This window comes from Lethenteron reissneri, chromosome 62 (assembly GCF_015708825.2).
Source record: "Lethenteron reissneri isolate LAM-NWPU_2019-01 chromosome 62, ASM1570882v1, whole genome shotgun sequence".
NCBI lineage: Eukaryota > Metazoa > Chordata > Hyperoartia > Petromyzontiformes > Petromyzontidae > Lethenteron > Lethenteron reissneri.
Window position 1 is genome coordinate 2772490 of NC_083840.1, and position 9401 is coordinate 2781890.

Below are 9401 nucleotides of genomic sequence, written 5' to 3' on the forward strand. Positions count from 1 at the left end.
GTAGTGCACGGGGTAGTGCACCAGCAGTGTGTAGTAGTGCACGGTGTAGTGCACCAGCAGTGTGTAGTAGTGTACGGTGTAGTGCACCAGCAGTGTGTAGTAGCGTACGGTGTAGTGCACCAGCAGTGTGTAGTAGTGCACGGGGTAGTGCACCAGCAGTGTGTAGTAGTGTACGGGGTAGTGCACCAGCAGTGTGTAGTAGTGTATGGGGTAGTGCACCAGCAGTGTGTAGTAGTGCACGGTGTAGTGCACCAGCAGTGTGTAGTAGTGCACGGTGTAGTGCACCAGCAGTGTGTAGTAGTGCACGGTGTAGTGCACCAGCAGTGTGTAGTAGTGTACGGTGTAGTGCACCAGCAGTGTGTAGTAGTGCACGGGGTAGTGCACCAGCAGTGTGTAATAGTGTACGGTGTAGTGCACCAGCAGTGTGTAGTAGTGCACGGTGTAGTGCACCAGCAGTGTGTGGTAGTGTACGGTGTAGTGCACCAGCAGTGTGTAGTAGTGCATGGTGTAGTGCACCAGCAGTGTGTAGTAGTGTACGGTGTAGTGCACCAGCAGTGTGTGGTAGTGTACGGTGTAGTGCACCAGCAGTGTGTGGTAGTGCACGGTGTAGTGCACCAGCAGTGTGTAGTAGTGCACGGTGTAGTGCACCAGCAGTGTGTAGTAGTGCACGGTGTAGTGCACCAGCAGTGTGTAGTAGTGTACGGGGTAGTGCACCAGCAGTGTGTGGTAGTGTACGGTGTAGTGCACCAGCAGTGTGTAGTAGTGCACAGTGTAGTGCACCAGCAGTGTGTAGTAGTGCACGGTGTAGTGCACCAGCAGTGTGTGGTAGTGTACGGTGTAGTGCACCAGCAGTGTGTGGTAGTGTACGGTTGTAGTGCACCAGCAGTGTGTAGTAGTGCACGGGGTAGTGCACCAGCAGTGTGTAGTAGTGCACGGGGTAGTGCACCAGCAGTGTGTAGTAGTGCACGGTGTAGTGCACCAGCAGTGTGTAGTAGTGCACGGTGTAGTGCACCAGCAGTGTGTAGTAGTGTACGGTGTAGTGCACCAGCAGTGTGTAGTAGTGCACGGGGTAGTGCACCAGCAGTATGTAGTAGTGTGCGGTGTAGTGCACCAGCAGTGTGTAGTAGTGCACGGTGTAGTGCACCAGCAGTGTGTAGTAGTGTATGGGTAGTGCACCAGCAGTGTGTAGTAGTGCACGGGGTAGTGCACCAGCAGTGTGTAGTAGTGTACGGTGTAGTGCACCAGCAGTGTGTAGTAGTGTACGGTGTAGTGCACCAGCAGTGTGTAGTAGTGCACGGTGTAGTGCACCAGCAGTGTGTAGTAGTGCACGGGGTAGTGCACCAGCAGTGTGTAGTAGTGTACGGTGTAGTGCACCAGCAGTGTTTAGTAGTATACGGTTGTAGTGCACCAGCAGTATGTAGTAGTGCACGGTGTAGTGCACCAGCAAGTGTGTAGTAGTGTACGGTGTAGTGCACCAGCAGTGTGTAGTAGTGCACGGGGTAGTGCACCAGCAGTGTGTAGTAGTGTACGGTGTAGTGCACCAGCAGTGTGTAGTAGTGCACGGGGTAGTGCACCAGCAGTGTGTAGTAGTGCACGGTGTAGTGCACCAGCAGTGTGTAGTAGTGTACTGGGTAGTGCACCAGCAGTGTGTAGTAGTGCACGGTGTAGTGCACCAGCATTGTGTAGTAGTGCACGGTGTAGTGCACCAGCAGTGTGTAGTAGTGTACTGGGTAGTGCACCAGCAGTGTGTAGTAGTGCACGGGGTAGTGCACCAGCAGTGTGTAGTAGTGTACGGTGTAGTGCACCAGCAGTGTGTAGTAGTGCACGGGGTAGTGCACCAGCAGTGTGTAGTAGTGCACGGTGTAGTGCACCAGCAGTGTGTAGTAGTGCACGGGGTAGTGCACCAGCAGTATGTAGTAGTGTACGGTGTAGTGCACCAGCAGTGTGTAGTAGTGCACGGTGTAGTGCACCAGCAGTGTGTAGTAGTGTATGGGGTAGTGCACCAGCAGTGTGTAGTAGTGTACGGTGTAGTGCACCAGCAGTGTGTAGTAGTGCACGGGGTAGTGCACCAGCAGTATGTAGTAGTGTACGGTGTAGTGCACCAGCAGTGTGTAGTAGTGCACGGTGTAGTGAACCAGCAGTGTGTAGTAGTGTATGGGGTAGTGCACCAGCAGTGTGTAGTAGTGCACGGGGTAGTGCACCAGCAGTGTGTAGTAGTGTACGGTGTAGTGCACCAGCAGTGTGTAGTAGTGCACGGGGTAGTGCACCAGCAGTGTGTAGTAGTGTACGGTGTAGTGCACCAGCAGTGTGTAGTAGTGCACGGGGTAGTGCACCAGCAGTGTGTAGTAGTGTACGGTGTAGTGCACCAGCAGCGTGTAGTAGTGCACGGGGTAGTGCACCAGCAGTGTGTAGTAGTGCACGGTGTAGTGCACCACCAGTGTGTAGTAGTGTACTGGGTAGTGCACCAGCAGTGTGTAGTAGTGCACGGGGTAGTGCACCAGCAGTGTGTAGTAGTGTACGGTGTAGTGCACCAGCAGTGTGTAGTAGTGCACGGGGTAGTGCACCAGCAGTATGTAGTAGTGCACGGTGTAGTGCACCAGCAGTGTGTAGTAGTGCACGGGGTAGTGCACCAGCAGTGTGTAGTAGTGTACGGGGTAGTGCACCAGCAGTGTGTAGTAGTGTACGGTGTAGTGCACCAGCAGTGTGTAGTAGTGTACGGTGTAGTGCACCAGCAGTGTGTAGTAGTGCACGGTGTAGTGCACCAGCAGTGTGTAGTAGTGTACGGTGTAGTGCACCAGCAGTGTGTAGTAGTGCACGGGGTAGTGCACCAGCATATGTAGTAGTGTACGGTGTAGTGCACCAGCAGTGTGTAGTAGTGCACGGTTGTAGTGCACCAGCAGTGTGTAGTAGTGTATGGGGTAGTGCACCAGCAGTGTGTAGTAGTGCACGGGGTAGGGCACCAGCAGTGTGTAGTAGTGTACGGTGTAGTGCACCAGCAGTGTGTAGTAGTGCACGGGGGTAGTGCACCAGCAGTGTGTAGTAGTGTACGGTGTAGTGCACCAGCAGTGTGTAGTAGTGTACGTGTACGGTGTAGTGCACCAGCAGTGTGTAGTAGTGTACGTGTAGTGCACCAGCAGTGTGTAGTAGTGCACGGGGTAGTGCACCAGCAGTGTTTAGTAGTGTACGGTGTAGTGCACCAGCAGTGTGTAGTAGTGCACGGGGTAGTGCACCAGCAGTGTGTAGTAGTGTACGGTGTAGTGCACCAGCAGTGTGTAGTAGTGTACGGGGTAGTGCACCAGCAGTGTGTAGTAGTGCACGGGGTAGTGCACCAGCAGTGTGTAGTAGTGTACGGTGTAGTGCACCAGCAGTGTGTAGTAGTGTACGGTGTAGTGCACCAGCAGTGTGTAGTAGTGCACGGTGTGGTGCACCAGCAGTGTGTAGTAGTGTACGGTGTAGTGCACCAGCAGTGTGTAGTAGTGCACGGTGTAGTGCACCAGCAGTGTGTAGTAGTGTACGGTGTAGTGCACCAGCAGTGTGTAGTAGTGTACGGTGTAGTGCACCAGCAGTGTGTAGTAGTGTACGGTGTAGTGCACCAGCAGTGTGTAGTAGTGCACGGGTAGTGCACCAGCAGTGTGTAGTAGTGTACGGGGTAGTGCACCAGCAGTGTGTAGTAGTGCACGGGGTAGTGCACCAGCAGTGTGTAGTAGTGCACGGTGTAGTGCACCAGCAGTGTGTAGTAGTGCACGGGGTAGTGCACCAGCAGTGTGTAGTAGTGTACGGGGTAGTGCACCAGCAGTGTGTAGTAGTGCACGGGGTAGTGCACGGTGCGTAGCCAGCCAGGCTCACCGGGGTGCCGGGTGTCCGCAGGGACGGGGCCGGAGGGCCGAGTGACGAAACACGACGTGGAGACGTTCGTGCCGCCAGCCACGACAACTCCCACCGTGAGCCACCCGGTGCATCACCCCCACCAGCACCACAACCACCACCACAACCACAACCACCCACCACAACCACCCACCACAACCACCCCCACCGCCATCACCACCACAACCACCCCCACCGCCATCACCACCACCACCGTCACCGCCACCACCGCCACCACCACCCCCACCACCACCACCACCGCCACAACCACCACTGCCACCACCACCGCCACCTCCACCAACGCCACCACCATCACTGCCACCACGACCACCGCCACCACCACCACCATCACTACCATCACCACCACCACCTCCACCACCACCGCCTCCAACCCCACCACCACAACCACCACCACCACCACCACCGCCTCCAACCCCACCACCACAACCACCACCACCATCACCGCCACCGTCACTGCCACCACCACCACCGCCACCACCACCACCACTGCCACCACCACCGCCACAACCACTGCCACCTCCACCAACGCCACGACCATCACTGCCACCACGACCACCGCCACCGCCACCACCATCACCACCATCACCACCACCACCTCCACCACCACCGCCTCCAACCCCACCACCGCCATCACCGCCACCACCACCGTCACTGCCACCACCGCCACCGCCACCACCGCCACCACCACCACCGCCACCTACACCACCCCCACCACCTCCACCGTCACTGCCGGGCGTGGTGCTGGCCACCCACCTCCTCGTGTGCCACAGTGCCGGTAGCCTTCGTAGGTGCTGTCGCCAACAGCACTTGCCCCACCAGTCTGTTATGGCCACACGGGGGATCTTTGTCTCTGTCCTGTGTGCAGGCCGCAACGGTCGCGCCCCCGGCCGCCCCTCGCCCCGCCCCCACGACGCCGGCCGCCCCCCTCGCCGGAGACTTTGTGGACATCCCCGTCACCAACGTGCGCAAGGTGCGGGGGAGGGTGAGGGGAGGGGGGGGAGGGGGGAAGGGAGAGGGGAGGGGGGGGGGAGGGAGAGGGGGAGGGAGAGGGGAGGGGAAGGGTGAGGGGAGGGGGGGGAGGGGAGGGGGAGGGAGGGGAGGGAGAGGGGAGGGGGAGGTGGGGGGAGGGGAGGAAGAGGGGAGGGGGAGGAAGAGGGGAGGGGGAGGGGAGGGAGAGGGGAGGGGGAGGGGGGGGAGGGGAGGAAGAGGGGAGGGGGAGGAGGGGAGGGGCGACGCCGGACCGCCGGCGTTACGCCGATGCCGACACCACGCCGTAGAGACCCATAGACTCACACAGAGACCCATAGACTCACACAGAGACCCATAGACTCACACAGAGACCCATAGACTCACACAGAGACCCATAGACTCACACAGAGACCCATAGACTCACACAGAGACCCATAGACTCGCGTAGAGACCCATAGACTCACACAGAGACCCATAGACTCGCGTAGAGACCCATAGACTCGCACAGAGACCCATAGACTCGCGTAGAGACCCATAGACTCGCGTAGAGACCCATAGACTCACACAGAGACCCATAGACTCACACAGAGACCCATAGACTCACACAGAGACCCATAGACTCACACAGAGACCCATAGACTCACACAGAGACCCATAGACTCACACAGAGACCCATAGACTCACGCAGAGATCCATAGACTCACACAGAGACCCATAGACTCACACAGAGACCCACAGACTCACGCAGAGACCCACAGACTCACACAGAGACCCACAGACTCACGCAGAGACCCATAGACTCACGCAGAGACCCACAGACTCACACAGAGACCCATAGACTCACACAGAGACCCATAGACTCACACAGAGACCCATAGACTCACACAGAGACCCATAGACTCGCGTAGAGACCCATAGACTCACACAGAGACCCATAGACTCGCGTAGAGACCCATAGACTCGCACAGAGACCCATAGACTCGCGTAGAGACCCATAGACTCGCGTAGAGACCCATAGACTCACACAGAGACCCATAGACTCACACAGAGACCCATAGACTCACACAGAGACCCATAGACTCACACAGAGACCCATAGACTCACACAGAGACCCATAGACTCACACAGAGACCCATAGACTCACGCAGAGATCCATAGACTCACACAGAGACCCATAGACTCACACAGAGACCCACAGACTCACGCAGAGACCCACAGACTCACACAGAGACCCACAGACTCACGCAGAGACCCATAGACTCACGCAGAGACCCATAGACTCACGCAGAGACCCACAGACTCACACAGAGACGCATAGACTCACGCAGAGACCTATAGACTCACGCAGAGACCCACAGACTCACACAGAGACCCATAGACTCACACAGAGACCCATAGACTCGCGCAGAGACCCACAGATTCACGCAGAGACCCATAGACTCACGTCGAGACCCATAGACTCGCACAGAGACCCATAGACTCACACAGAGACCCATAGACTCACGCAGAGACCCATAGACTCACGCAGAGACCCACAGACTCACACAGAGACCCATAGACTCACACAGAGACTCATAGACTCACACAGAGACCCATAGACTCACGCAGAGACCCATAGACTCACGCAGAGACCCACAGACTCACACAGAGACACATAGACTCACACCGAGACCCATTGACTCACACAGAGAGACCCCTAGAGACCTTCTGTTATTGCTGCTGCTGCTGTTGTTGTTGTTCTTGCTGCTGTTGCTGTTGTTGCTGTTGTTGCTGTTGTTGCTGTTGTTGCTGCTGTTGCTGCTGCTGTTCTTGTTGTTCTTGCTGCTGTTGCAGCTGTTGCTGCTGCTGTTGTTGTTGTTGCTGTTGTTGTTGCTGCTGTTGCTGTTGTTACTACTCTTGCTGTCGTTGTTGCTGCTGCTGCTCGTGCTGATACTGCTGCTGTTGCTTCTCTTGTTGCTGCTGTTGCCGCTGCTACTATTCTTGCTGCTGTTGTTGTTGCTGCTGTTGTTGCTTCTGCTGTTGTTGCTGCTGTGGCTGCTGCTGTTGCTGCTGTTGTTGCTGCTGTTGCTGCTGCTGCTGTTGTTGTTGTTGTTGCTGCTGTTGCTGCTGCTGCTGTTGCTGCTGTTGTTGTTGCTGCTGCTGTTGCTGCTGCTGCTACTACTCTTGTTGCTGCTACTTTGGCTGTTGCTGCTGCTGCTACTACTCTTGCTGTTGTTGCTGTTGCTGCTGCTGTTGTTGCTGTTGCTGCTACTACTCTTGCTGCTGCTGTTGATGCTGCTGCTGTTGATGCTGCTGCTGTTGCTGCTGCTACTACTCTTGCTGCTGCTGTTGCTGCTGCTACTACTCTTGCTGCTGCTGTTGATGCTGCTGCTGTTGCTGCTGCTACTACTCTTGCTGCTGCTGTTGCTGCTGCTACTACTCCTGCTGCTGCTGCTGTTGCTGCTGCTGCTACTACTCTTTCTGCTGTTGCTGCTGCGAGGATGACCACCGGAGTTTGCGCGACACGGGGTTTCACGCTCCTTGACGGAGATCGTCAGCGAGGCGTCGTGGTCCGTGTGCGTCGACGACGACGACCTCACCTTGTCGTCGTTGTGCGTGTGTGTGCAGGTGATAGCGGCCCGCTTGCTGCAGTCCAAGCAGACCATCCCGCACTACTACCTGTCCGTGGACGTGACGATGGACGAGGTGATCGGCTTGCGCAAGGAGCTGAACGAGGTGAGGAGGCCGTCCGTGTCGAGCTCACGAGTTCGCGTCGTCCGTGTCAATGTGACGACCCGCTCGCACGCTCACTCGCACGCCCGCTCACTCGCACGCACACTCGCACGCTCACTCGCACGCTCACTCGCCCGCTCACTCGCACGCTCACTCGCCCGCTCACTCGCACGCTCACTCGCACGCTCACTCGCACGCTCACTCGCCCGCTCACTCGCACGCTCACTCGCCCGCTCACTCGCACGCTCACTCGCCCGCTCACTCGCACGCTCAATCGCACGCTCACTCGCCCGCTCACTCGCACGCTCACTCGCCCGCTCACTCGCACGCTCACTCGCCCGCTCACTCGCACGCTCACTCGCCCGCTCACTCGCACGCTCACTCGCCCGCTCACTCGCACGCTCACTCGCCCGCTCACTCGCCCGCTCACTCGCACGCTCACTCGCCCGCTCACTCGCCCGCTCACTCGCCCGCTCACTCGCCCGCTCACTCGCCCGCTCACTCGCACGCTCACTCGCCCGCTCACTCGCCCGCTCACTCGCACGCTCACTCGCCCGCTCACTCGCCCGCTCACTCGCACGCTCACTCGCCCGCTCACTCGCACGCTCACTCGCCCGCTCACTCGCGCTCATCGCCGCTCACTCGCCCGCTCACTCGCCGCTCACTCGCCCGCTCACCGCCCGCTCACTCGCACGCTCACTCGCGCCGCTCACTCGCCGCTCACTCGAGCTCACTCGCCCGCTCACTCGCGCGCTCACTCGCCCGCTCACTCGCGCGTCACTCGCCCGCTCACTCGCGCTCACTCGCCCGCTCACTCGCGCTCACTCGCCCGCTCACTCGCCCGCTCACTCGCGCGCTCACTCGCGCGCTCACTCGCCCGCTCACTCGCCCGCTCACTCGCCCGCTCACTCGCGCGCTCACTCGCGCGCTCACTCGCCCGCTCACTCGCGCGCTCACTCGCCCGCTCACTCGCCCGCTCACTCGCCCGCTCACTCGCCCGCTCACTCGCGCGCTCACTCGCCCGCTCACTCGCCCGCTCACTCGCCGCTCACTCGCGCGCTCACTCGCACGCTCACTCGCGCGCTCACTCGCCCGCTCACTCGCCCGCTCACTCGCCCGCTCACACGCCCGCTCACTCGCCCGCTCACACGCCCGCTCACTCGCCCGCTCACTCGCACGCTCACTCGCACGCTCACTCGCCCGCTCACTCGCACGCTCGCTCTCACGCTCGCTCGCCCGCTCGCTCGCCCGCTCGCTCTCTCGCTCACTCGCACGCTCACTCGCACGCTCACTCGCCCGCTCACTCGCCCGCTCACTCGCCCGCTCACTCGCCCGCTCACTCGCACGCTCACTCGCGCGCTCACTCGCGCGCTCACTCGCCCGCTCACTCGCGCGCTCACTCGCCCGCTCACTCGCGCGCTCACTCGCACGCTCACTCGCACGCTCACTCGCCCGCTCACTCGCACGCTCACTCGTCCGCTCCCTCGCACGCTCACTCGCACGCTCACTCGCACGCTCACTCGCACGCTCACTCGCACGCTCAAACATTCACTCAACCCTTACTAGTTGGCTGTGTCGGGTGGTGGCGGGTTTTAACGACACATTTAGATATTTACGCGATCCAACCCAAAAAACCTCTTATGGATGATATTGTTAGCGAAAGCTTACGTGTTAAATTCACTCATCCACTTACTCACACACTCAACCACCCACCCACTCACCCATCCACTCACACACTCACCCACCCACATATTCACCCACCCACTCACCCGCCCACTAACCCACCCACTGAGCCACCCTTCCACCCACTGAGCTACCCTCTCACCCACTGACCC

The 9401-nt window shown here is 58.9% G+C and overlaps 1 protein-coding gene across 1 annotated transcript in view; it reads left to right on the forward strand.

Moving 5' to 3' along the window:
* LOC133358575 (dihydrolipoyllysine-residue acetyltransferase component of pyruvate dehydrogenase complex, mitochondrial-like) overlaps positions 1–9401 on the forward strand; it is a 33094-nt gene that overhangs the window by 14448 nt on the left and 9245 nt on the right. Inside the window, 3 exon segments of the mRNA XM_061576943.1 lie at positions 3868–3941; positions 4751–4855; positions 7462–7569. Coding sequence (XP_061432927.1) covers positions 3868–3941; positions 4751–4855; positions 7462–7569 — 287 coding nt within the window.